The 27414-nt window shown below is 34.7% G+C and overlaps 5 protein-coding genes across 5 annotated transcripts in view; 1 reads left to right on the top strand and 4 right to left on the bottom strand.

The window, feature by feature from the left end:
- The first annotated feature begins 5939 nt into the window (after positions 1 to 5939).
- Positions 5940 to 15443, top strand: LOC102602356 (RNA polymerase I-specific transcription initiation factor RRN3). The gene is made up of 16 exons (XM_006364778.2): positions 5940 to 6033; positions 6591 to 6739; positions 7322 to 7402; positions 7515 to 7586; positions 7690 to 7761; positions 7840 to 8076; positions 8303 to 8413; positions 8511 to 8624; positions 9786 to 9908; positions 9989 to 10057; positions 10210 to 10313; positions 11120 to 11203; positions 11340 to 11427; positions 11922 to 12038; positions 14431 to 14612; positions 14770 to 15443. Exons 2-16 carry the CDS (start codon positions 6626 to 6628, stop codon positions 15056 to 15058), a joined length of 1857 nt encoding a protein of 618 aa, XP_006364840.1. The 5' UTR covers positions 5940 to 6033; positions 6591 to 6625; the 3' UTR covers positions 15059 to 15443.
- Positions 15444 to 16115: 672 nt separating this feature from the next.
- On the bottom strand, positions 16116 to 18190 carry LOC102602026 (AT-hook motif nuclear-localized protein 8-like). The gene is made up of 5 exons (XM_006364777.2): positions 17719 to 18190; positions 17224 to 17285; positions 16961 to 17083; positions 16634 to 16798; positions 16116 to 16555 (listed from the first exon to the last, which is right to left on the bottom strand). The coding sequence occupies exons 1-5, from the start codon at positions 18131 to 18133 to the stop codon at positions 16379 to 16381; spliced, it is 942 nt and encodes a 313-aa protein (XP_006364839.1). The 5' UTR covers positions 18134 to 18190; the 3' UTR covers positions 16116 to 16378.
- Positions 18191 to 18812: 622 nt separating this feature from the next.
- LOC107058441 (F-box protein At4g19940-like) lies at positions 18813 to 20905 on the bottom strand. Its single transcript, XM_015304143.1, has 2 exons — positions 20803 to 20905; positions 18813 to 20165 (listed from the first exon to the last, which is right to left on the bottom strand). The coding sequence occupies exons 1-2, from the start codon at positions 20843 to 20845 to the stop codon at positions 18865 to 18867; spliced, it is 1344 nt and encodes a 447-aa protein (XP_015159629.1). The 5' UTR covers positions 20846 to 20905; the 3' UTR covers positions 18813 to 18864.
- Positions 20906 to 22186: 1281 nt separating this feature from the next.
- LOC102601361 (cell wall protein RBR3-like) overlaps positions 22187 to 27414 on the bottom strand; it is an 11069-nt gene continuing 5841 nt past the window's right edge. Inside the window, exons 2-6 of the mRNA XM_015304141.1 lie at positions 26903 to 26964; positions 23717 to 23979; positions 23508 to 23640; positions 22892 to 23110; positions 22187 to 22793 (exon numbers count right to left, since the gene is read on the bottom strand). Of these exons, the coding sequence (XP_015159627.1) occupies positions 23961 to 23979; positions 26903 to 26964 (81 nt within the window). The 3' untranslated portion in view covers positions 22187 to 22793; positions 22892 to 23110; positions 23508 to 23640; positions 23717 to 23960. The remainder of the gene's footprint in view (positions 22794 to 22891; positions 23111 to 23507; positions 23641 to 23716; positions 23980 to 26902; positions 26965 to 27414) is intronic.
- Positions 22393 to 23631, bottom strand: LOC102604940 (probable L-type lectin-domain containing receptor kinase V.3). The gene is made up of 3 exons (XM_015304129.1): positions 23508 to 23631; positions 22892 to 23110; positions 22393 to 22733 (listed from the first exon to the last, which is right to left on the bottom strand). The coding sequence occupies exons 1-3, from the start codon at positions 23629 to 23631 to the stop codon at positions 22393 to 22395; spliced, it is 684 nt and encodes a 227-aa protein (XP_015159615.1).

Here is a 27414-nt window from a genome sequence, read left to right as displayed (position 1 = left end):
TTTTTTTAGTAGATAAGTGTGAATGTGAGGGTATTTTGAAATACCCAAAATACCCTCACCTTGAGACTTATGTTCAACCCTCTCCTTTTTTTTGGTGCCATGTGTCAAAAGAAGAGTGAATTTTATTCACTCTTCTTATATAGTAATAATAGTAATATGTGGAAAAGAGTATGTTGTCCTTTTTTATCTACGTTTCAGATTCACATAACAATTTAATACAACTAGTATAGTATATATCAACTACTTCTTTCCACGATCAATTTACGGGTAAGAACTAATATTGCGTGGACTATACTTTTAATCAATTTTTGAACATGATTCATTAACTAAGGAAAATGTTGAACGTTTATAATATAATATATAATATAATAATATACTTTGTTGTTTAATGTGAGTTGTCACATGGTTTTGCAAATTGCAATAGTATAATTCTCTCTTGCATGTTTATCGACTAATTCAAACAGTCAATAAATCATTTATAGAAGAGATAAAGTGGAATAAATGCAACCTCTTCAAAGGAATGAATTGAGGCAAGGTATTTTTAATATGATGCTAGTCATGCTATGCTACAAACAATAGCTTTTGACAATATTTACACTTTGCGTGAAGGTAATAATTAAGGAGTAGTGTGGCGGAAGATATTAAAGAAAATAATGTAGGTATTAGTTTTGATGTCACTAATCTTGTGTTTGACATATTTTTCGATTTATGTATAAAGCAACTATTAGTTGGTATTGTATTAGTTAAATTTCCACGTAAAGCCACTCAAAAATAGCTTAATCATGCTCCATAACTATAGTTTGCTAATTACGATTCGTAACTACATGTTATAGGGACGAGAGTGGCGAGAGAGTTTGGGAGGAGGAGAGAGGCGAGTGAGAGAGGGTAGAGAGTGGAGAGAGGCGAATTGTATATGTATATATATCAAATTGTATATGTATATCTGTCAAAGTAATTATACATATGTAATTGGTATACATATGTATTTGTATATCTGGCGAACGAGATTGGAGAGGGAAGAGAGTGGAGAAAGATGAACTGTATATGTATATCAGTTAGATAATTGTATATATGTAACTATTATGTATATGTATCAATTATTGTATTTTTATATATGCATACAATTTGAACTCGTATACAATTGAATCGAGTTAAAACATTTGTATTTGTATATTCAATCTCTCCCTCATTTTATACAAACACAAATTATACATTGTATTTATATAATTTGTGTTTGTATAAAGCAAGAGAGAGAGAAAGACAAGAACTGGGTAGGAAAAAATTTGTATTTGTATAATTATAAGTGTATATGATTTGTATATCCCATCTCTCTCACTTCATACAAACACAAACACAACTTATATATTTGTGTTTGTATAAAGTGAGAGAGAGATTGGCAGGGAGAAGCAAGAGAGAGAGATTGGGCAGGGAGAGAAGAGAGGCGAGGGAGAAAAAAAGGAGAGTGGTGAGCAAGATTCAGAGATAGGGGAGAGAGGCGAGAGATAATGTAATTATAGCTAGAAGTAAGTTCCAAACTGTAATTAATGCAAACTATAACTATGTTAGCTAATTAACTAGTATATGTTTGTTTAATCGCATAATTTTCCCATTGTATTATGTATAACTAATACGGGGTAAGAATTATGATATTAGCAATACTAAAGGTATTATTGGGGAAGAGGGTCAAAAATGCCCTTAAACTATGTGAAATTAATAAAAATGCCTTGTCATCAATGTTTTGATTCAAAAATGCCCTTACAGTCAGTACTTTGGTCCATAAATCCCCCTATAGTTATTAAATGGGTCAAAAATGCCCTTTCTGGACAAAATATTATTAAAGAACTTTGTTCTTGTTTTCTTTCTTTTAAAATTACTTTAACAAATAAAAATGTATTTATGTTTAATCTCATTTTATCAATTAAAATAAAATTACTTTATGTACTCTTTCGACGGCTAATATATGTTATATATATAAGATCATAGTACATCCATCATTAATTTTTATTTATATAACGATGAAAAATAATGATAATAAAATAAGAAATATTTTTAATTTTCATTTTTATCTAAATTGAAGTAGGATTAAAGTTTGCTAATTTCTAAAAATATTATCAGAAAATAAATAATATATTTATTTGAAAAATGAGTATTTTTGACCCATTAAATAATAATAAAGGCATTATTGGATCAATATATTGACGATAAGGACATTTTAAACCAAACTATAAACAAAGAACATTTTTGACCTTTTCCCATATATATTATACATTGTCATTGTTAAAAACACAATTATATTTAATATTATTTTTTAAACACCTATCAAGCAAGCTCTGAAATCATGGTAAATAACAGGGTGGACACGATGCACAGAGAGATGTGATCAACTCATATGTAATCATTAAAGTGATGTAAAATAATTAGTGAGTTTTTATTCACAAATTGTTGAGTGTGTTAAATTAAGATTTTCTTATTTCATGTAGTGAAACGTTATCCAATTGTTTTGAAAATAAATTCTCTCTATGGAGTATAATATAAGAATAAAATTTGTACTCTTTTCATCATCAGACAGCACTTATACTATTTGTTTTGTCATATTTTAGATTTGTAAATGATGAATTATCCATTATAGGAAAAAGATATGGGCCCCAGTGTGTATAAAAAAGAGGTCCAGATGTGGTGGTTTGAGAGAGTGAAACATCTTTGGAATTCGGTTGGATGATAGGCACGTGCATACGTAGCCTGCCATTTCCACCCTCACGCCATTACCGTTTCTTCTGTTTCATATTCCTTTTCTCTTTTCCTACTAATAATAATATCAATATCTTCTCATTATGGGCTGGCATACGAAATTGGCTCTCCCTAGTTTTCTCGACATGAAAAGATGGCAACTTCACCATCCACATGGACAACCACACATGCCATGTCTCTTCCCGATCAGTGTATGAGAATAATATTAAATATAATATATTTGTAATTTTGTCTGATATAATAAAAATAATGTTTATTGTATAATTTATTTATAAAATTATTCTTCACAAATATGATAGAAAAAATGTGAAAATGATTTAGGAGCTATGCTAATATATGCATTAAAATCCAGTATATCGCTAATAGTATGATTTCACATATACTAGTTATACATAACATATATCGAATAAAATATTAATAACACAGCTAATTATACATCCTAACAAACCACCCGTTTGGCCATAGATTTTCCAAGTAATATTTGGGGGGAAATTTGGCAAATAATGTTTGTCCATAAAATTTATCATTGTTTGGCAAATATCTCAAATTCCCAAATACTAGTTTTTTCTAGTATTTGAGCCAAATCTCATTATTTGGAATCTTTTAAAAATTGAAATTTGACACCAAACTTTTATCATTTTACAAAAACACCCTCTATAATAGTTGTTTGCATTGTATTACATAATTTTTTACGTGAACACCAAAGTAGTGATGAAATATGAAAGTGATCGATGATATATGGTTGTTGATGAAAATGATGAACAATCGGCTCAGGGTAACAAAATCAGGTGCTTTGTCTACTTCACGATGTATGAAATGATGCAACACTTTGTCTACTTCATGATGTATGAAATGATGCTTGTTGCACTCACTCCAAACTACCACATTGCTCCAGTGTCATGAACAGTACTTGTTATTTGTTGTAACAGAGATCCAATTAACTTGTAATACAAACTTATGGTTAGTTTTGATAGTTTTTAAAACTTATGGGTATAAATCATATTTTTTTAAAAAGTGAAATATGTTTCCCAAATAATATGACCAAATATATGGTAAAATTTCACTCAAATAATATTTATCAAAAATATTTAAAAATCTGTGATCAAACGCTAGCCTAGTGTTAGAGAATTATCTTGTGAGCGTCCCTACTTTTTCTCTCCTGGCCCCGTTCGTTTGTCTCCTTGTCTGCTTTTCATTGCCAGGCCCAATCTATGTTATAAGACAGCATTTATATCTCTTTTTGGAAGACTTGGAACAAGTTTATACTATTAAACATCAATATTACTTATATTTTATTTACATAAAAGATGGAGTAATAAAAAATCATAAAAAGTATGTACTTAATATATATAATATAACTTGTTAAAAGTTATACAAAAAATATACGTTGATTATACAATATAACTTACGCTATACACTAACCTATATACTATTATGTTACGTTCAAAAAGTTAGATATAACTTAATATACGAAGCAAGGAAAAAGAAGTTGAAATTAGAGGAGAAACAACTCATTATCTTCATTGCAGAGGCAAAAGTTAGCTAGCTTAAATCAGTATTCAGATTCCGGCGAGAGTTGGCATTGGCCGATTAGTTTACCGGAGAATTAGCTTTCCTAACTGCAACAGTCGAGGATATTTTTTTTCCTTTTTTTCAATTAATCATACGTACAATCTCGTGTGCACAATGTACAATATTGTATGCACAATGTACAAAGATTGTTTAATAAATTAACTGTCATTTTGCCCACTTAAATCCTCTTAATGTCGTTGAAGGAAGCTCTTATTACAATACGAGTAACTACTCACGTGCATTTTATACTATCGAGACAAGCTTTATTATAACAATCATTTATTATAATATATTTCATCGTAATAATTTGATTTTTTTTAAAACTTTTCATATTTTATTTTACTTCTCTATAACTATAATGATATTTATTGTAATCTTTTTTTTTTTTTTTATCTTCATACTCTTTCTAATTTTACATATTTTTATTTATAACATCTAAATAAAAACAAAACATCAAATACATAAATTATATATACTATATAACAATACTTCACTATAGCAACATGAAACTTTCAAATAAACATAAGGACGTTTTCTCATTGACGTATCAAAAACGTAAATCGTTTCAAAGGAATTATATATCAAAATACTCAAAACATGAATGCCATATCAAAATTTTGGAACAACTTAGAGATGATTTTGAGTTGATTGAGATTTGATAGTTAGTGTATACTTTATCTTTTATCAATATATACTTCATGTATAATTAAGTTATATCCAACTTTTTGAGTGTAACATAATATATTGTTAGTGTATAGCTCGTGAATAGCGTAAGTTGTATTATATAGTCAATGTATATTTTCTATAACTTTTAACAAGTTATATTATATAGTCAATATATATTTTTTTTATGTAAATAAACTATAATATTGATATTCCAAAGAAGGAGGAGGAGGAGGAGAAGAAGAAGAAGACGGTAGCCATTTTAAAAAATAAATTAATTTAGCCGAATAACCTTATAAAGTAATTTGTCGAAATTGGGTTAAAAAAGTGGCAAGTAAAGTTTTGGGGAAAATTACATGGTTAAGCAAATATATACTAGTTATAGTTTTAGATAATTATCACTCGCGATTAACATTCAGTGATGATTATGTGGGTTGGGATTTCGAGTTTGTATAATTCGCATGTTTGTATAATTTGGAATTTGTATAACTTTTGTATAATGTAATTTTGTATAATATAATTTGTGTAATAATTTAAAGTTTAGATGTCTGTGTTTGTATAACTTTGTTATTTCGAGTTTATACAAAAATAACTCTAGTATACAAACGAACCCGCGAATCATACAAACCAGTGAATTATATACAAACTCGAAGATTATACAAACGAGACAACTTAAATTGTAGCTGCAACCCATAAATATACAAATTATAGCTATGGATCATAGTTAAGTTTATTATAGGGCTATTTGCGAAAATTATTGATTGATATTTTGCATAATTCAATGCAGAAGAAATCAAGATTCAAGATCAAGCCTGTAGACCCAAGAGGCTAGCCTTAACAAATCCTTTGAAAGTATTATGGGCCAATATCGCTTTAGGCCCAATTAATTTACACTGATTCGGCCCAATTAACACCAACAGAAAAGAATGTTGAAATAGGCGCAAATTGAACTTTTCTCAGCCCTCAAATTGTTGCCACTGCCTGGCGCCGCTTTGGCTCCACTCCAGCTCTTCCGGCAACTCACTTTCTCCTTCTCCGACGAAATCAAGCGTATGATTCTCTTTTCTCTACCTATTATCGTTTTTCTGTTTGTCTTTAGTAGACAATAGCACTTTTTTTCAGCGAAATTTAATGGTAAAAAACGATTTTTTGGTGAATTGGATTGTACTATTCTGTGATTGCCTGAATACGTACACCATGAAGTTACTGATTATATCGGTGTTATTGCTGTTTTTGAATTGAGAAATACTTGTGATTTCATGCTTGAATTGAAAGGGCTCAGTGATTACAAAGACAGCAAACCAGTCATTCATTTGAAGTCACTTTTAATGCACATCTTATGATAAGGAATTTTTTATAAAGATTAAAGTAACAGCTTAGAACTTGATCTTAAGCTAGAAGACTGTAATATTATTCTGTCTTGTTGGATGATCATCTTTTTATAAATTGTAGTTTATCTTCCAAAAAACAAAGGAAGAAGAGGAAAGACTGTTGCAAAGATGTGCATACTTCAGCATTTTTAACTGTTGTTTTTTCTTGAATAAGCATTGTCATGAGTTCATTGATGAAATGATTCAAGGGGTTTTCTACATGATTATGTTTCACAGGAAATTTGCGCAATATTTCAACCCAAGTCAACATAATGGGAATGGAATTACATGCTGAAAAGGCAGGTTGTGCTGAGATGGAGATTGCTGAGATTACAGATTCAGATTTGTTCAAACTTGTTAGACATGCCCTTAAATCTGCTCTCCAGGTTGGATGCTTGGATACATATTTATTATGTTCTTATATAATTGTATTGGGTTGGGTTTGGTGGTGCATGCCACTGCATGGGAAATCAAGGTTCAATTGTATGAGTCAGCATAAACCTTGATTTTTTATTTTTTTTTGCCTTAATTCTTTGCTAGCCACGGTTTATTCTGGCTAAATTACTTATCTAAAAACGAAAGGAAAAGTATCCTTCCTGCTAAGATGTCTCTTTTGAATATTTGATTGAAGTTGACATAGGTGCTCCAGATTGATTGACCTGGGTCGGGTGTTGACTTCCTTGGAGATTAAGAGTCAAATGTTTGGACGTTAGTTATCTCATTGTTATTCAGCAAGTACTAGCCAGCCAAATATTTTCATTGATTCCTTTTGCTGAAATTAATGTTTTTTTTTGCCCGTCCCCACTTCGTTTACTTTCCTGGCAAACATTTTCACAAGATGTGAAATGTCTGAACCTTCTTAGTTGCTGTTTTCACTGGTGCATGTGCAATGCAACTTCCTTTATAGTTTCCATATATTTACTATAGCACTGTAAAACAATTTTTATAGCCAAATGTTGGTATATTAGGGTGATCCAGACCAATATGAGCAGCTTCTTCGTGTTATGCACCCTGATGAAGGCGTTTTACCTGATGTGGCCCTACTGGTGGTATGTTTTCCTTAGAGATTGCATATATATTGGTCATCTTCCAATCACTTTTTGTGGTGGTTTCTTTTACTTTGTATTTTTATTATTGCTTGATTTTGGATTTGCATTTCAGACATGTTTAAAAGCTCTGTCAGGATCAGTTTCTTGTCTAGACATTGTTCACCATAAATCTCTTATAGCATCTGTAAGTTCTAAATATCTGTATTAACTCTCTCAATCTGTGTTTTTGAAGAATACAGGTTGGCACTGGTAGGATCGTATACTTAAAGTGTCTTATTTGCTTGCAGATTTTACAAATGAGCATGTGGAACTATGGAACTGATGTAATGGATGCTTTGATGGAATTTAATATATCCTTGGTATGTGGCTCTAGTGCTACTATCTTCAGTGTTTTGGTCATTAGTCTCTATGATCATGACTCTTCTCCTACGTTGTAGGCTGCATCCAGTGGGCAGTATGTCGATTTGTGCTTGGAAATGCTTGTGAGCAATTTTATGCCTCCTGATTCCTTCATATCATTATTGAATCAGCCACCTGGCATTCTACGGAAGGGCCAAGTCATTGACCGTGTCCATTCAACATTAACATACATTGCAAAGTTACTTCCTCTCTCGCCCTTGAGACTTGAGAGAATGATAACGGAGAGGATGCCCCACATTTTCACAAAGGAACCAGTAAGTGCAGATTGATACTTTCTTTACAAAGAAAATTCTTCCATTATGTAGCTTATTGCAAGTGTTCCACTCCTACTGACGTTTGTTGAATTAGTTAAACTTGCATTGCCAGAACCTCGTTGTTGGTACACTTTCTTCTGTGTTGTGTTCCTTATTGCTGGAAGTTCCTAAATTCTTAGCCATATTTCCTCCTCCTCCTCCTCCACCCCCTTCCCCCTCCGTGCAGTTGATCTTGATATATGTGGAGAACATGTTAAAACTAGAGAGTGGAGCAATTGGCGATCTTGTTGGGAGAACAATGCTTGTGGCAATTATGGATAAGCTAATAGATTTGGATGTAAGTTGTTTGAAATCAACCCTTCACTCAGGCACTGTGTAAATTCTAAAAGGTGTTGCACTAAGTTAATTTGGTTTCTTGTCCTTGGGTTTCTTAGGTAGATATAGCATGGGATGATATCTTACAAGAAGATTTCACCAAAGGCATCTTCGATATGGAGCTGGGAGATCTGGAATGGCCAATGGATGATGGCCAGCAAAATGGTGATGAGGTGATTTTCATCTTTCAACTGATATTCTTCTGTATTTTAGTGTTGGCACTGCCACTAAATTTGTTTCCTTGACTTCTTTTTTGTGTATGGGGGTGTATTTCAGAATCACGTAGTTGTGTAAAAAAGTGACGCCTTGTACATAATGTTGCATTATTCTGTTCACTTCTCTCCTTTTATTTGATTGGAATTTTTTTTCGTGAGGGTAATATGGAAGGAGAGAAAAAGGAGATCGTTTGAGGGGAGGATGATTTTGTACATGCGTGGAGTAGCCTTGTCTCTCTAGTTTCTTTTGGTGCATCCGTAAGGATCTTGTATTGTGTTAGATGATTGGGTGAAATTTTGTATAGAACCATGTTTAGCCCAGATTTCTTTAATTTTGGTTATAATACTTGTATAGAGGGATTCCCAATATGAGTAAAATCATTAACCTTATTAAAAATGATCGGTCTTAGTCTTGAAGAGACTTAGTGTAGATAACGATTACATGATGATTCAGAAGAGGGTTTCCTAGAATGTTTCTATTTAAATCTGAAGTGACTGTCAACATTTAGAAAATTTGCCTTTTTGATACTCTGCAAACTTTAACCAGAGTTTAAGTGGTTAAAAGGACTATTTCTTCAAATCTGTTTTTCCCTAATAAAGGTCAGTTTGCCCACAACACTATTTTCACCCTTCCCATATTCAAGTGTAGACAAATTTCCTTTTTCACGGTGTTGATCAACCATTTAAAGGTTGTATACAATTGGATTTTGGTATCAACACAAATAGGGTGAGTCACAAATACCATCTATGAGAAGATGTCTTTTTTTGGTTCTAAATGGTCATTCTTTCCTGTTGTGTTAAGTTCTATCCCTTTTTCCCCCCCGATGAACTAGTCTGTGGTTGTCTTGTATCAATACAATCTTTAGGAATATCAGAAATACTGTATTGTATTGTACGCTAGGCTTTCAAATGATGATTGATTATATTTTATTGTTTGATTTTCAGCCATTTTTTTATTTTTATTTTTTTGCAAGTAAAGTTATTTGAGGGCTCACTGTGGGGATTGAACCCACGACCACAAGGTTAAGGGCCGTGCAGTCTACTGACTGAGCTCATCCATATTTTTTATCTGGTGTTTGTCATCTGCCCTTTATATACTAACAAAGTCTTTACTTCCAGCTCCAAATTTCTTGGATGGAACGGTATTTTAGTGGAAATCTCAATGCTCAGAAATTGGATAGCTTAATTGTGCTTACCTTTGAACACCTTAACTTTTGCAAAGAGAGTGGACGCCTGAGTCAGGTAAAGTGGATGCATCAGCGTGTAATTTCTAACTCCGCTCCTTGCTTTTCTTACTTTTATTTTTCTTTCAAATGGCGTAGGTTTTTCATACTCTTCTCCAGTCTTTTCAGCAAACTGTTTTGATGGCATACAAGTCTAAATTTGCTCAGGTAACATGCACGATTATCATCCTCCGCTACTTAGGCTAGTCTTTCTTTTCCCAGCGCTTCTAAACTTGATGAACACCTTGTTAGTTAATTTTTCTTACTTCAATGTACTTATTGCCCTTTGGAACTTAAAGTTGTTGATCCTGTTATTGCAGTTTGTGTTGTTTTACGCCTGTTCACTGGATCCTGAAAACTGTGGTAGGAGATTTGCTGATACACTATTTCATAAATTTAAGTCAAGTAAATATCCAGAATGGAGGTGAGGATTAAAGAATTTTGAATCTTGGGTTTCTTTTTCTTGTCCTTCCCACTTGTTTCACCCTGACATTCCGTTTTGTTGATCAATATGTTTAGTCATGTATTATGGATACACAACTGCTTGCTAAGTTTGGTGTTCTGTCTGAGTGCTTAGCATGTAACTCTTTATGATACTGGGTGGATGAACTCAAGACCTTTTCATCTTCAAACATAATTTTGGAAGCTAAAATCAACAGTCTGCAGTCCCTGTTTATTAGAGACATTTTTTTTAAAAACTCTGCATTCATCTCTCCTCTCTTTTATAATAAATATGCTATGTTGGGGAGGTGTGCTTGTTTAGATTTTGTTGGGGTATTGCTTGGGTCTCAATATTGTTCCCTTTATGATCCTGCCATTGAATTTTCGTGCACTCAAAGTCAAAATAGTATTCCTTACTCAAACTAGCAGACTTTCTGCATAGGCTGCTAAGATAACATGCCATCAAAAAATCAAAATAGTGGTCCTTAAAACTCAGATTATCGTGCTTCAGTAACCCGTCAGTTGTGTTGGATAAGACAGAAGGCATTTGCCATTCTTTTTACTTGTCAGAAGGTTTGACGTGTTTTTTGTGATCTTTTGCTTAAAATTTCAAATGCAACTGAATACATTTGATACTCTCTTGAGTGTTGATAACTGTGATAGTTCTTTGCTTATTAGTTCATCGGGGGGTGGGGGTTTGGGGCGGTCTGGTAGTTATATATTTTCTAGTTATATTCATTTTGTTCATGGTTGTTTGGAGGAACTAATACTTTTATTGGTCTCTTGCAGAATGAGTGCTGTTGCCTATCTTGCTAGTTATTTGGCTCGTGCAAAGTTTTTGCCCATCTCATTTGTTGCTGAATATGTAGAAAGGTTTATCCGATGACCAAACATCTTCAACTCTATACACAATATATTTTATAGTTTTGAGTTGCTTCCATTGGTCAATAATGAATTGAAATGCATGTCAAGTCATAGATTTCTTTTCTTTTTTTGTGTGAGGGTTCAGTTTGCTGGAATGGTGTTCCACTTATTGCTCCAACCAGGGTGGCAGCATCAATCCAAAAGCTCACAAGGAATTCTATGCTGGGTGCCAGGTACTTGACAGCTTTGTTCTAGTCAGAACCTTCAGTAGTCTGTCCCACTCCCTCACTCACAGAGACCTTCATTCTTTTTATATTGTTTGAGGAGTGGTGGATATTTTCTGTACCTTTCCGTGGATCTATTTGAAGGCTTTCCAAATTATATTCCTGGTGTTAATTTTATTTATGTATCATTTACGTGCCAGGAAGAGAAAAGAGAAGTGTTAGAAAGTTATCTTCTTTTTTTCCGTGAATTACAGGAAACTTCTTAGAGAAATGGTTGAAAATTTTCAATTAAAAGGACTTTTTTTTTAATTATAAAGAATTAAAAGACTTCTTTCAAATTAAGTCTGCAAAATATGTAGGGAATTTGAAGGAGGACTTACCTTGGAAACCAATCAAAGCGAGAGAATAGTTTTTCATTCTTTTTTTTTTCTTTAGCACATCACTTTCAGAAACTTTCTTGACATCCAATTAAATTGTTACTGATTCTGTTGATTATATTGCAGGCCATGATGTATGTACTTTGCTTTCGCATGAGATCAATGCTTGCTATTCCTCGCATCAGATCACGTATATCAAAGCATATAGAGGATATCCTGAGGCATCCATTGAGCCCATTAATGGTAATGTGTTCATTTTCTATTATGACTCTTAAGTTTCTTTTTTATTTTGTATTTTCTCTCTTTTTATTTTTTATTATTATTTCATTCTGAAAGAATAAATGCCTGGCAAGCTTTAGACAACATAGGAAAAAAGGGGAAAAAAGGGTCATTGAAGATTCATATAACTGTCCCCAACTTGTTTTGGTCTTAGGTGTTCGTTGTTGTAAGCTTCGATAACATAAGAAAAATTAAAAAATTGATATGGTAAATGTTTATAAATACAGGTACCAAGAAGGTACAAACACAGCAGACTAAACTGAACCAGAAAAAGAACTACATATGCCCTATATCTTCTAAGAAATCTAAATACTCATCCATGTTTTTCATAACACTCTTTTACACCAAAAGAATATATTCAAAAGACATCTATTTTTGATCCTGGATGAATGTTGTTTAGTCCCTTTACAGCAAACTCTGTTTCTCTCCTGCCATATTGTCCATAAGACAGGTACGGGAATTGTTCTCTGTAGTGACTGCTGACTTTAACCATTGTTTGATGTTGCCGTGTCTCCAGTAGACTCCTTACATTTGGTGGCATAACCCAATTAATATTTTACCTGTTAAGGGATAGCTCCCAACACTGCCTTGCCACTTTGCAATGAATGAGACGATGATTGTCTGTTTCTAACTCGTCTTCATACATGTAGCATCTCTTACTTAAAAATAATGTCTTCAGTAAATTTATCCTGTGTTAGACAAACTTCCTTTGCTGCCCCCACCCAAAGCATATGCTACTTTGACAGGTCTACGAGTAGAATTCAGCTACCTTTCCATTCTTCTTAGTGGAGCATCCAAATAGCATTGAAAATTTGGACTTGAAGCTTAAGGATATTTCTACCATTCTCCAGCTTCAGCTTTACAAGTTAACTGTATTCATTCCACAAACTTCTAACAGTTCCCCAGACCCCCCCGCCTGGATGATGATTGGACTGTAGGAGTCCAAAGATCTTTCCTACCATATTTGGCATTTATGAGATGTTTCCATAAACTGTTACTCTCATCATTATACCTCTGAAGCCACTTAAGAAAGAGAAACTTGAGTGAGATTATGTGGTTTGATAGAGGTACAGTGCTTAAATGCAGACACACAATTTTATAGAAGGTTCAGTGTTCGGTGTATCTGGACTGAAAGGAACCGTAGACATTTTGATTGAATAGCAACTGCTAATCAGTCTCAAGACTGAGCGTCTTATAATTTTGTATAGCTGGAGTAATTTGTTCCTTGTAAACTCCCCAGAAGCTTTTTGGACTTTGTTAGCTCCTTATCTTTAGTATGGGCTCACTGTAATGGTGCTAACAAACTCACTTTTGTTCTATTTGCATCTGCTTGATGCCTTTTTGATGAAATAACTTCATCTAAAAAAAATGGTTCGATGTTTAGGGAAATGACTAGGTGCATATGTATCAGAAAACCAAGATAGGGGATAAAAATAGTGGACAAGATCGTTTTATATCTCATAGATACCCTAGTGGAATAGGCTACAACCATTTTTGGGGATCTAGCTTTGTATGATATCTTGTTGTGTACATTGTTCTCTAGTGTTCTGCCAATAATATATTACCATTTTTGAAAAAAAGGGGGTGGGGTTGATACAGGACTGCGATGCAATTCGTAGGAGGATTTTTTCAAAGGGAGAGAAATTCTATAGTCTAGCTCGTAAGAAATTGAATGTTAGCTTTGAAGGCCTGACTAATAGGATGAGTTGCAGATGTTACGATGATGGATGCACGGTAATTCATGATTAGGCAAGACTAGCAATGATTTTCTTTAACAAAAGACAGAGATTGACTGAGATGGTTTAAACATCCCTGTTTTCACCTCCAAATACATTGATTCGTGTGCGTCATTATGATGATTAAAGGTGTTAACTCAAAGCATGTAGAGGAAAATTTTACTAGAGAATGCATGTGGATTAGCGAACAACAGAACATAGTGGAAGCTAAGTATTCATAGAGCTGATACCAACTAGGTGATATCAAGGTATATGGTCATTGGTTCCATCTGCATTAGGTCGGTGTTTGAAAGTGCTCTTATAAGATTTTGGTTAGATATTTAAGTTAGTGTTGGAATAAACATGAGATTTAAAAAATCTCTTATTTTAGAGGACCCTAAATTGTTCCAAAGACAAATAATTGAGTGTTGGTGAAACGGGCCCAGATAAAGTGGAGGAGTTGATAGCCAATCCCAAATTGGGATTAAGGGGTAGTTGTTATTGTTTAAAAGTTCCTTATGTTTTTTCTTTGATATTAGTGGGACTCAAATGAGAACTCATCCAAGGCTTGGATGTGCTTCTGTTAGTGGATTCTCTACTTCTTTGTTAATTCTAGTGTCCAATGAATATTTTGTCAACAGGTATGCTTGCCATCAATAGTGGAAGAATTTCTTCGGTTGGCAAAAGTGACTCATCTTGATGTGCCGGATAACTTTGTATCAAGTAACCTGCTTGAGTCAGAACTTTCAATGGCTTTTGGTGGTAGAGAGAGGCTTGACACGTTTTTTCCATTTGATCCATGTTTGCTAATGAAATCTGACAGGTTTGTTTCTTTATTGGCATTTTTGACTTCTCTTGTTCATTTTAATTGGCTGGTTGGATATTGAAGCTCCTTGCTTACCTCAGAGTGAAAATTTCCTGGTGATTCTTCTATTAATTAGTGGGTAATTTTGTCTCATGTTGCCATATGTTTTTGGAAGATTCATCCGGCCAAATTTTGTGTACTGGTCAATGGTTCGGAGCTCTTATGACAACGATGATGATGATGATGAGGGTACTAGTGATGAAGACGATATTGAAATTTGTACAGCAGGGAACGGGATAAATATACCTAATGATGGAGCTGCCCGAAGTTATGATCAGGATCTCGATGAATTTGGTAATAAAATGAGCAAAATGTCCATAACACCTAAAGTTGCTCAATGGGGGGAATTACAATCGGGCATGCGGATGCCTTCAAGTTTGCTACCTTGCCCTGATTCCTTGTAGAGATTGATCTGCACCGTTTGATGACCTTGAAAGAGGAAATGCTTGCCCTTCCATGGCAAAGAGTCGTACCATGTCATGAAGAGTTGAAAATGCTTGTCCTGGTCCGTGGTTGGTTATGGCAAGACACTGAGATTATGTGATATTCCATTGTATCCTAGATTCATGAGAGGCCTTCACTCCTGCCTGAATACATCCCGCGAGATGTTAGAGGTCAAGTTTTGTATTCACAGCTAAAGTTATTTGTAATATTTAGCAATAGTTGGTTTGATGATGATGATGATGATGAGAACTAAATGTGGAAACACTCAAATTCTCTTGTATTTTCTTGTTGGTGTTAATATATTATGGTGCTATATGCCCAATATAAGAGTATATTTTAAATGTATCGAAGGGTGCAATACCATACTATACTTAAAGAGGATTTTAATTAGGTGGAATGGCCTTTTAAGAGAGAGACCCTTGTACTTGTTCCGGATGGTCTTTCTGAAAGGTTTTTGATTTTTTTGGTTGAAAGGTGATTATAAGGAAAAAAAAAAGTTGATATTGGAGGTGATGGCTCCCCTGGTGACGGAGCCATGGCAATTGGTGTGTGGCTTCGAAGATGGGAGGAGGGTTTTCCTTTAATTTTATATTTTGCCTTGCTATTTTTATTTTTTAATTTTTTATTTACGAAATTAGAACCATATTAAAATAATGTGAAAATTAAATAGTTACTTTGTCATAGAATCCAATTTGGATGCTGCTGATTTGTCAGTCACGTCAAGCAAGTTAGCATTATATGAATTTGGGGGGTTTAAAGTACCCGTTTTGAACATGTTGAGGGAGCTAGTGGTGTACGAAATGACAATCGGTGACATTAATGGACTTTTTATTCTACGTTATGCAAGAACTTTGTTCATTATGTACAGACAACTAAAGCAAAGTAGCAATTTATGACACGTTTCCTATGGAAAATGATAGCATTATGCTCTTTATAGCAATAAACCACAATTAACCTGGAATAACGAAATACTAGTAAATAGTGCTAAGTAAGGAATGAAGAAGCTGTAAAGTAAAACTAGAATTTAGACTCTAATGTTTCTGTGCATAAATCTGAAAAAGGATTGTCATATTTGTACAAAAAAGATAACTGCCTAGCAATGGACCTAAAGTATCCAAATTGCTCAAACATAAGGGCAATATCAAACGAGCTGCAGAATCCATTCTCACATCACACAGGTATTATCAACATGAAACATAACAAGAGAAACATTCCTTTTCCAAGCAAGGGTTGAGGGAAGGTATTATCAACAAGAGAAGCATTCTTTTTAAAAGGTTCTTTCATTTCCAGGGCAGCTGACCCTTAACTCCAGGAGAGCTTCTCTTCTTCCCAGTTTCATCAGGAGGACTATCAGGCCCACTTACTGACATAGCACTTCTGGATGTTGATGCTCCAGAAGCTAGTGTGTCTGACTTCAGCGGCCTCTGTTTCTGTGTGCTGAAGCTGCCAACAATAACCTGCGCACCAAGTAACAAGGGGTAAGGCTCCCATAAGCGGACCTAGGATTTGAATATAGGACAGTTTCTATGTCAAACCTGAACAGCAGTTGCTGCTGTAAGGAGCCCTGCCACACTGCCCCCCCAAATATTACCATCTGCTTCACCACCAAATAGCACAGTCAAGCCACCTTCTGTGCTGCATTCACCACCAGATTCCAAGACAGAGAAGGAACCAGACAGATTAATGATCTGGAACAGTCCCTGCACCAGTTAACCAACAATTTTTTATACTATCATGTGATGGTGTACTGAAGTATATCCAGCCAAAAGTTTGATACATTTGATCGAGGGGTTACATACTAGGACATAAATGATAAAATCTAAGGTAGATCAGCATATATACATGCTAAACTTGATACACACCTCATATGTTTCAATTGCACTTGTTTGGCGAAGTAATACTTTAGATATGGAACCATTGGCTGACAGAACGCACACTGATTTTGAGGTACTTTCGCAGAATGACATTATTTTGGCCAATACATCCTGAGAAGACAAAAAGCTGGAAATACTGAGTTGAATATTCAGAAACATTATATACTACTATATTCTCGGTGTTTCTACTGAGAAGATAACTAAAGAGCAAAACACAAGCTGATCAAAAGAGAGGTTAATTAAGACCACACCTCCCCAGCTTCTATCTTGATCACGTGCGATTGCATAGGTCCAAGCGCTGCTGGTTTTGATCCTGCAAGTTGAGATTTGGCAGAAAGAACATACCAAGACTGTTAAACTCCAAACTACAAATTATTAAACTCTAATAAATTCCAAATTCAGATTCGGGAATGAGACGTTTTCTGCTGAACGTCATATCAAAGTATGCTAACAGGACAAAATAAATCTTTTCCAAATTGCTAGCTATGAAGAATACACAGTAAAATAAAATGCATCTCCTTATACTAGTATGAATGATCATAAAGCAGGCAATTATTCAACATTTTGCACAAGAAAATTCAACTCGATGCAGGGGAAAAAAGATTTTGCAGAAGAAAATTAGTTAAACTTAACAAGAACCCAGAAAATCGAGCAGAAATATTCATATGGTATAAAGAATTGAAGCCCTAATTATAAAGTAAAGCAATGCTAGCTAGTATAAAAGTTCACTTCAGATATATATTTACCCGAACCAACACTTTTCTGCTTGCTTTTAGAACCAGGCGGTCTTCCCCTACCCCTTTTCACAGGCACAGCAGAAACCGCCGCTTCATCTGCCGGAGACGAAAGTCCACCGCCGCCGACCTTAGACGGTGAAGGAGTAGTCATCCCAGGGCTCGCTACATCTGCCGTAGGAGACGAAAGTCCACTGCCGGTGACCTGAGACGTTGAAGGAGCAGTCATCCCAGGGCTCGCGGAACTCTCCGTAGCATGCTTCCTCGGCCTTCCGCGTTTCCGCCTTTCAGTTGGATTGACGGGAAGGACACCGGTAGTGCCGAGGGGAGCTGGAAATGACGGCACCGGAGGAGTCGAGGAGGAGATTGGTTGCCCCGGCGTACCATCGTCGGCGGCGGAGGGGGAGGGTGATCCCACGTTTTCCATTGATGCTTTGAACTGATTCTTCAACTGATTATTTTCGCTCTATTTTCTCTACTCCACCAGTAGTACTGTGCTCTATTTATAGTTTTGAAAAACAAAAACCGTTTTATTCAGAATCAAACAGATTGGAAATAAATTACATTTAAATCACATTTTTGATAAAACCAAAATTGGTCATAAAGAATAAAAAATCATTTTTATTTACTCCTACCGATTTCTGTGCTATTTTGTTTTAAAAAAATAATTTAATGACTTTCGTTATACTTAACTAATTTTAATGTAATAGCAGTGAATAACTGGTTAATTAGTTAGTTAAAGTTAGTCACAGAATTAGTTAGAGTTGGTTACAAGTCGGTTAAGTTGTTACATAATTAAAATATACATTATTTTGTAAAGATTTATTCATTCAGAGCGCAATGCACATAAATTCTTCTCTTTAGAAACTGTTGCTTTCCTTCTTGTTGCTTATGCTCCTAGTTTCATCACCATATAAGAGATTTTAAAAAAAATATTTTAATATATTCATTTGTATAAATGACCAAGAAATCTTAATTCCTTTGATCATCTATCTAAATTTAATCAATAACAATGTAGAAATATAGTAGTATTCAAAAACAAAGGTGGACAATATTTTTAGAGCAAAAGGTGAAAGGAGCGTATTTTTAAGTCATTTCCAATGCATGATGTATCTTTAGAGTTGTTTGAATTAAAAAATTTAACATATGCTAAACAAGCTATAATTCATCATCATCATCATCATCAGGATCAATAATCGATCTCTTGATTGATGTTTGAAAAGGGCAATCTTTAAAAGAACAAACGTTGTTGATGGTGCGGGGAAGTGGAACAAGACTCTCCTTGTAATCGAAGATTGACGAGTAGTACAGCTCATTGTTAATAACGACGGGAAGATCTTTAATTTGATCGGTGTGGCAATCGTAGAGACCCATTTTTACTGATGATCCGTCCATTCTAATGACGACCACTTCACCATTAAAACAAAAACCCATGGGCTGCAGGTCATAAAGTGTTTCAAATGTGTATTGCTTAGCCCAAGATTCTGAAGCACCTCCATAGTCATTCAGAGCCCAAAGTGTGTATGAGAAATCATAACCTGGAGTGTCACTATATAATGAACCAAAAATAGCTAGTCTATTTCCATTCAGTAGTGAAAGCTTCCGGTGGTACGATTTACAAGATTCGGCGTCCCCAATATTAAATGGTGTAGATATCTCTCGAAATTTGTCCTCAATCATATCAAAGGCAATCACAATACTCGGTCCTCCTCCTTCGATTTTATGCCCTAACCAATGAATAGCATCATTTGCATTCAGACAACGACCAAATTGGGTGATCTTATACGGAAAATCAATGTCCATTTCCTTTGCTGGGAGGAATATCATACTATCATTCCACCTTGTGATTCTAATATACACGCTATTGTTAAAGTAGAGAATGACCCTAACCAACTTGTACTCGTTGGTGATGGGAAGGAAGGTGAAACCTGTAGCTAGATCAATCACCACACGATTAGACCGCATTGTAATATGATTTCTGGGATGTGGTTCTCTATTAGTAACTATGCCATGGAAAGTCCTGAAGTTCCTTGTAGCAATGTTCCACACCACCACTGATTGAGGGCACAATCCAGACGAAAAGCATACCATGCCTCTACAAGAGTCTGCCACGTAAATTTTATGTCTTTCATAAAGAGTAGGAGGAGGTAAAGATAAAGGGGTAATGGTTCCATCTTCAGACACTGAGACGCTGTTATATGTTGTTCTCCTACTGACATTCTTGTTGTTGTAGAAACATATCAAGCTGCTGCTGCTGCGCTTGGCTCCATCGTGATGAATGTTGATGAAGCGGCGGGAGAGGATTAAGTCATGCCAGGACCAACACACACTTTTAAAACGCAAAAGTGACTTCACCGGTAGTGTTAACAGAAAAGCCATTACAAAGTCTCCAGGAAGAAGAACAATGTTGTTCATGGCTTCAAATATAGCTTCAAAACTATCATTCTCTTCTCTATCTCCTGCAATTCCCCCACTAGGTAAGTATGTACCTAAAAAGAATCTTTCATTAGCCAAAACAATTGATTGGACATATATATATAATCAAGTAAACACATATATGTAAAACATCAGTACCAATCAACTTAAAATGTTAGAAATACACAAATTAAATCAAATTGAAAGTTTAACATCATCATCTTAATAACGAAACAATAAATCTCTTCGAGAAAACATGGAATAATATTGTCCAGTATGGAAAAGCAGCAGAAAGTTTGGGCGTTACAATTGGCAGAGTCCGTCTTTGGCCTAAAATATAATGAAAGGGGAAACTATATGATAATACTTAGTAGAAACTGAGTCTTTATTTATTTATTATAACAAAATTCAGTTGGTCTTTGAACAACTTTATATACTTCCGCTAATTTATTGGATATTAGAACAAATTCTATAACCTGATTAGCGTTATCAAACAAGGTTAGGCCACCCGTCGTCGTTAAGGATTTTCAAGATTTAATATATACATAAACGGCGGGATATTCTTATTTGCGTAAAGCCCAATTAAAAGACAATGATTTCCTGTTAGGAATTTGAGACATCTAAGGGTGAATGGATCATCCATCCGAACACACATAATTATGCCCAACAAAAATTACTTACCTGAGTTGAAAACTGGGCAGCATATTCCAGCACCTTCTTTCATCCTCTCTGTATATACTTCAAAGATTGCAAGTAGGTAGGAACCCTAATAAAGGGATCTCTATTTACCTATTATTATTAATAATAATTTTTAATAACAATAAACAAATCTCATTCTTGGGTAGAAAATACAATAATGTTTTACCTAAGTCTTTTTATTCTTTTATTACTGTATATTCTAAATAGTATATTAAGCAAAATCTATTGTTGTCTGCTTATACAAAAAAAAAAAAAAATGGGGTCTTATTCCAATTTCAAGCACTGCAATTTGCCAATCTTATCATTATATAAAGTTTTATTTCGATATTATTACACAAACTTCTCAAATTCTTTAGTCAGATTTTATTATTGTAACTTATATTATATTTTTATTATTAAAAATTTGTATTATTATTTATTTACCTTCTTATTTTATGAGGTCTGCGTACATCCTATCTTTTTTAAAACTCACTTTTGAATTACACATAATATTATTATTATTCAATCCCCTCACCAATCTTGTTGAGACGACTCAATTCTAATAACTAGTTATATTGTAATATTCTAATACTGGTTATATTGCAGTATTATTTTTTGTTGCGTCTATTAATGAAAAAATTTAAGGTAAAAAAAATAGAATAAAAAAGAATGATGAATATTGACTTGAATCGCACAATAAGGACTGAACGACTGCCTTACGCACAGATGTACATTTATTATACAAGGAGTAAAGTAATATTTAGTTTATATGGGTTGAAGAAAGATAAATGTTAAAATTAAGAAAAAGATACTACTAGTTTTAACTTGAGAAAAGGTGTCATAATTAACATTTTTATAGTTTAGCACAATCAAATTCAACTCTGAAGTTGGCTATTTTGAAAAGTTTTAAATTACTACTTTGTTTAAGCTAACAGCAATTAGTATTTCCAGTGCATTGCCTTTTGTTGTCTATGGGGAATGTAATACCTTAACACTTTGATTCATTCAAGTAAAAAAAATGCTCAGTGTATTCACATATTTGGTAATTCTGGCATGCATTGCTTCTTAAATGTAAAATTAATTAGCATCTCGAATGATGATGATGCCTCTGGTTGAAGATCAAATTCTACAGAGTAGTAATCTCTCTCTCTGCTAAACACTCTGCTGGTTGGAAATGTGTCAATAATTCAAGCTAAGCTAGCTCATAAAGGTGTAAAGCTGATAATGTGATACTACTAATCTTGAATCTTTAAATACAAGGGAGTAGACCCTACTACATACTTCACAATAATCTCTTGTCCGTTAGTTTCTTTACACCTTGTAGGGTCGTCTGAATGAACATGTCCTATTTTTACTTTGATTGCTGATCTCACAAGTATATATACTTTGGCAAAAACTTCCAATTACCGATGCTTGACACATTTACTTTTTATCCACAAATATTTCAATTACTAACTTGATCAAACGCTTACATTTTAAGATCGAAGGTAAACAATTACAGATGAACAAAAGCAAAGATCAATATAAAGTTTGGGAAAATGACTGAACCAGAGAGAACAGTTCAAACAAGGTCACAGGGTAATTTCAGCACTGTCACTTGGACGATTTACTACTACTTCCACCGTGAGCAGGCGGTGGATTGACAATCTTATTGAGTCTTTCTACCACTTCTTCCGCCGTGGGCCGCTTTACGCCCCCTTCGTCTAAACATTGAAATGCCAAATCTGTTACTTTTCTTGCAACGATCACCTTACATCCACCCGTCTTCAAGAAATCCAAATGGACAGCATGAGAATTCTGTTTCTTGAGTTTCAGTGCCTGCTCTAAAAGTTCGGATGAATAGTTACACGAATGAGAATCAAAATCCAGGTGCATGATTCTCCTCTCCTTTGGCACAGTGACTTTAAAGTCAGCTTCCTTCTCCTTCATCAACACTTGGAGCATCAAAAAACACAGACAGTAATAGTCATAGTGAAAGACATGGTCCTAATGTCCTGAGAAAACGAACAGCCTATTAAATAATTGAATTGTATAGAATGAAACTGAATTCTGAAATTTTTTTGCTAAACAATGAAAATCTTATTCTCAATACCTGAAAAGATGAAGTTTTCATTATCGAATTTACGAGATCCACTTAAAGCATCTCCATACATCTTCATTCGCCCAAAATCTGTCAATACAGGGTTCCAGTTTTGATCCAACAATATGTCAGCGGGCTTCAAGCCCCTGCATACGACCATAAGCATATGCAAAACCCTGAGTGCCTCAGCAACTTTCGTGATAACATTTAATGCTCTCTCCCAATCTAAAACTGTAAAGTGGGACAGGATTAGGCGATATGAAAGAAGAGAACAAACCAAACTTATTGTTGGAGAAGAAGCATCTGTATTGTATTAACAAGGAAAATTATCTGTGTACAATAGTCCATCTACTGACAACTTTTGATCAATTAGGTGGAAATGGAAAACTCCTAATATAATCAAGAGTGTGATCTAATTACTAAACGTAGTTGGGATATGATACGGAAAAAAAGATGAAAGTGAGTAAGCCATGAACCAATCTAGCACACAACCCCATGAAGGAAGGAATTTTATAGTAATCAACCCCACATGTGGCTTTAAATATCAAGTTCTCAAAAAAAAAAACAATTGATTTGCAGTTTTATAAACTCAGTTTACACAGTAATATTAAAACTTAAAAGAATTTACCTTCAATGCTTTTCTGGAGATCTCCCCTCTCATAGAAGGGATAAACCAGGTATAAACCTAGATTGGTACGGCAAACACCGACCAATTTGATGACACCCCCATGTTTTATCTCAGACAGTAGCATAATCTCAGTCTAAAAAAAAGATAAGACTAATTAGTTTATATAAAGAAAGAAGAACATAAACAAACACGGTAGAATTTAGGATTACCTTCCACTGAATGTAGTTCTCATCGGTAGAAAACTCTTTTTCCTCACAGAAATAGTTTCCCACCTTGACAGCAACTCTTTCCCCATTCAAATCACTGGAAAGTCCAGACAATCCCCCAATGAACCCTTCATACACCGTTCCCCAGCTGGTCCTACCACCCTTTTGTCAGGAATGAATGAATTGATCTGTTCAATTGTGAACTTCACCAGCTTCCTCGTAACCACTAACGTGCTGATTTCACGCTCTACTTTAAGATCCTTTTCCTACAGAAAATTATAACACAAGAGTATTTGTAATAAATTATTTGACAAATTTTGTTCTGAATGTATCTTGATGACTGTCTTACTTTGCACAATCAGTTTCCTTCTTTGCTATTGATAATGATCCTTAACATGTAGGACCACTTTTATTATTATTATTATAGATTATTTTAATCACACGACAAAAAAAATGCAAGGTACATAGTTATAATATTGTTATCTAAACAGTGATTGATAATATATATGTGTTGAATGTTATCATCTAGCCATTTGAGAGCAGTTTGCAGAAAGAAGGAAGAAGAAAGGGGAATATAACAGTGAATTGATTTAACCGACTTAGTTCATCATACACAATGAGTCACTATTTATACACAATGTCTAACTAATCAGCAGTAATTAAACAACCTCTAACTGACTTAACAAACTCACTAACCAGCTAATTATTTACAATACTTTATTTTAACACTCCCCCTCAAGTTGGGTGATGGAATATGTCCAGCATTCCCAACTTGAACAACATATCATTATGTAGTTGTTTTTGAATCATAACAGGAAAATCCAAGTCATTCTAGAATAGTCATCAACAATAGTAAGGAAAAATCTATGACCATTATAAGTGCATTGCTTATAGGGTCCCCAAACATCCATGTGAAGTAGTTCAAAAGGGGATACAGTTTTCTGAGTACTAGAGGGAAAAGGGAGTCTAGTTTGTCTTGCAAGAGGACATATAGGACAAGAAGAAAAAACTGAGCTATGCATATGAGGCTTCAGAGATGCAATCTTCTGCAGTACAGTATTAGGAGCATGACCAAGTCTTTGATGCCAGATGGAAGCTACATCTGGTAAAGAAGATGAGGCATGTAATGCAGAAGAATGTTGGAGTACAGTGGCAGGTGATGGTTTCTTGGTAGATGGAAGTATGTAGAGACCTCCTGCTTCCTTACCAATCCCTCTCACCTTGCCATTGCAGAGGTCCTGAAAAAGACAGAAATCAGGATAGAAACAGACACAACAATTCAATTCCTTTGTGAGTTTGGAAATGGATAATAGATTGTAAGTAAAATGAGGAAGATAAAGGACATTTTTCACTTCAGTATTGGCAAAAAGTGAAGCAGATCCAGTGTGAGTGACTAGGGTGGTTTGACCATTTGGCAAATGTACTTGGTTAGAGTTTGAAGAAACAAGAGTTGGATGAAGTAGTGTATCCAAACTAGAGACCATATGATGAGTAGCTCCAGTGTCCATAATCCAAGGAGTTGCATCATCACCTGTAGGAAAACAAGCATTGAATGTACTGAATGTTGAGGAAAGGTTATGATGTATACCTGCCATGTTGGCAACAGGCTCCTGTGATGAAGATTCTTTATCAATTAATTTCATCAAATGATTGTATTGATCAGCAGTAAAACATGGTGCAGGTTGAAAATGTGGAATGTCAGGAGCAGGGTTTCTTCCCATGTCAAGGCCTTCAACACAATTCACATTATTGACCTGAGCTCTTCTATTACCCTCAGAATTCTGCACTCTATTATTAGCATAGTTCTGTCCCCTGTAGCCCCTATCATCAACACCTTTCTTCCTTTGGAACTTGTAATTTTGTGGATAGCCAATCAACCTATAACAATTAGCTCTTGTATGGTTTCTTAGATGACAATGATCACAGTATAATCCTCCTGTGTTTGGTTGGAATTTGTTGCTTTGTACTGAAGCTAAAACAGTAGGATCATGAACATCCAATTTTTTCAAAAGCAACACACAGTTAGATATCAAGCTAGACTGCATTTTTTGGCTCTCATCTTGCATCATCATATTGTAAGCTTGATTCAAGCTTGGACTAGGAATAGTCATAAGAATCTGGCTTCTCGACTGAGCGAAGCTATCACTAAGTCCCATTAAAAACTGCATAAGTTTTTGTCTCTCCATATGTTCTGCATAAACTCTATATTTGTCACATTCACATGCCGGTAAAGGAACTAGTGACACATATTCGTCCCAAAGGTTTCTCAATCTAGAATAATATTCAGAAACAGTAAAGGTGCCTTGACTCATGGTGCTGATTTCACGATGCAGTTGATATATTCTAGTCAAATTGCTTTTATCAAATCTCTCCTTTAGATCCTTCCAGACACTATGTGCGTTAGATGAAAACATCAATCCATTTGCCAGTTCTTTCGAAACTGAATTGGTAATCCACGATAATACAAAGGCATTACACCTCTCCCACTCATGTTCTAGATCTCCTTTGTAATCAACCTTGCGACACTTTCCATCAATGAATCCAATTTTATTTTTTGCTAAAAGTGCTACTTTCATAGAATTACTCCAACCAATATAGTTTTCAATACCAGTAAGCTGTTGAGAGACTAAAATGCTACCTGGAGTATCAGACGGATGAAGGTACAGAGGATTTCTGGGATGAATGTCAGTAAACTTGTGAATTTGCTCTCGATTTGGAGTATTCTGCTCCTCCGATGACTCGACTGTATTCACCATTCTTCGTTCTTCTCCGGTGAGCTGTTTTGCAGAAAAAATCTAGGGTCGGCGTTCAACTGTTCTTCCAATTTTACAGTGGAATTTGTGCTCTCTGTATTAGCTAGATCTCCGTAATAGCCTGTAGCTCTGATACCATGTTGAATGTTATCATCTAGCTATTTGAGAGCAGTTTGCAGAAAGAAGGAAGAAGAAAGGGGAATATAACAGTGAATTGATTTAACCGACTTAGTTCATCATACACAATGAGTCACTATTTATACACAATGTCTAACTAATCAGCAGTAATTAAACAACCTCTAACTGACTTAACAAACTCACTAACCAGCTAATTATTTACAATACTTATTTTAACAATATGTTTCTCTTCTGTTTAAATCTAAAATTTTGGAATTCAAAGGGTCGATTGATAGTGTGTATAAAATTAAGACCACACCTCCCCAGCTTCTTTCTTGATGACGTGCGATTGCATAGGTCCAAATTCTGCTGGTTTTGATCCTGCAAGTTGTATATCAGAGATTTGGCAGAAAGAACTCTAATAAATTCCAAATTCAGATTTTCTGCTGAACGTCATATCAAAGTATGCTAACAGTTGGCAAAAGGCATAAATTGCCCCCTAAACGTATACCCAAAAGTCATTTACACACTTTAACTAATGGAGTGACCTATTACACACCTTAAGTACATAAAAGTATATTTATTTCCCCCTTCCGTCACCCAACCCAGGGCGCGTTTCGCTCCACATAGTTGAGCGCGTCAACACGCTAATAAAGTCATTTTTATTTATTTTTTTAATTAAAAAAATCTAACCCAACGGTTATATTTCCATTCCCTTCACATAACCCACCCACCCGACCCTAATGAACAAAACCCCTAAATTTTCACCCAAAAATCTGAATCAAGAACCCTAAATTCAAACATAGTTCAAAATTCCTTCTTTTGAATCAA

Source organism: Solanum tuberosum, unplaced genomic scaffold (assembly GCF_000226075.1).
Source record: "Solanum tuberosum cultivar DM 1-3 516 R44 unplaced genomic scaffold, SolTub_3.0 scf00443, whole genome shotgun sequence".
In the NCBI taxonomy this organism is placed as follows: Eukaryota; Viridiplantae; Streptophyta; class Magnoliopsida; order Solanales; family Solanaceae; genus Solanum; species Solanum tuberosum.
This window is presented reverse-complemented; position numbering and strand designations above follow the sequence as displayed.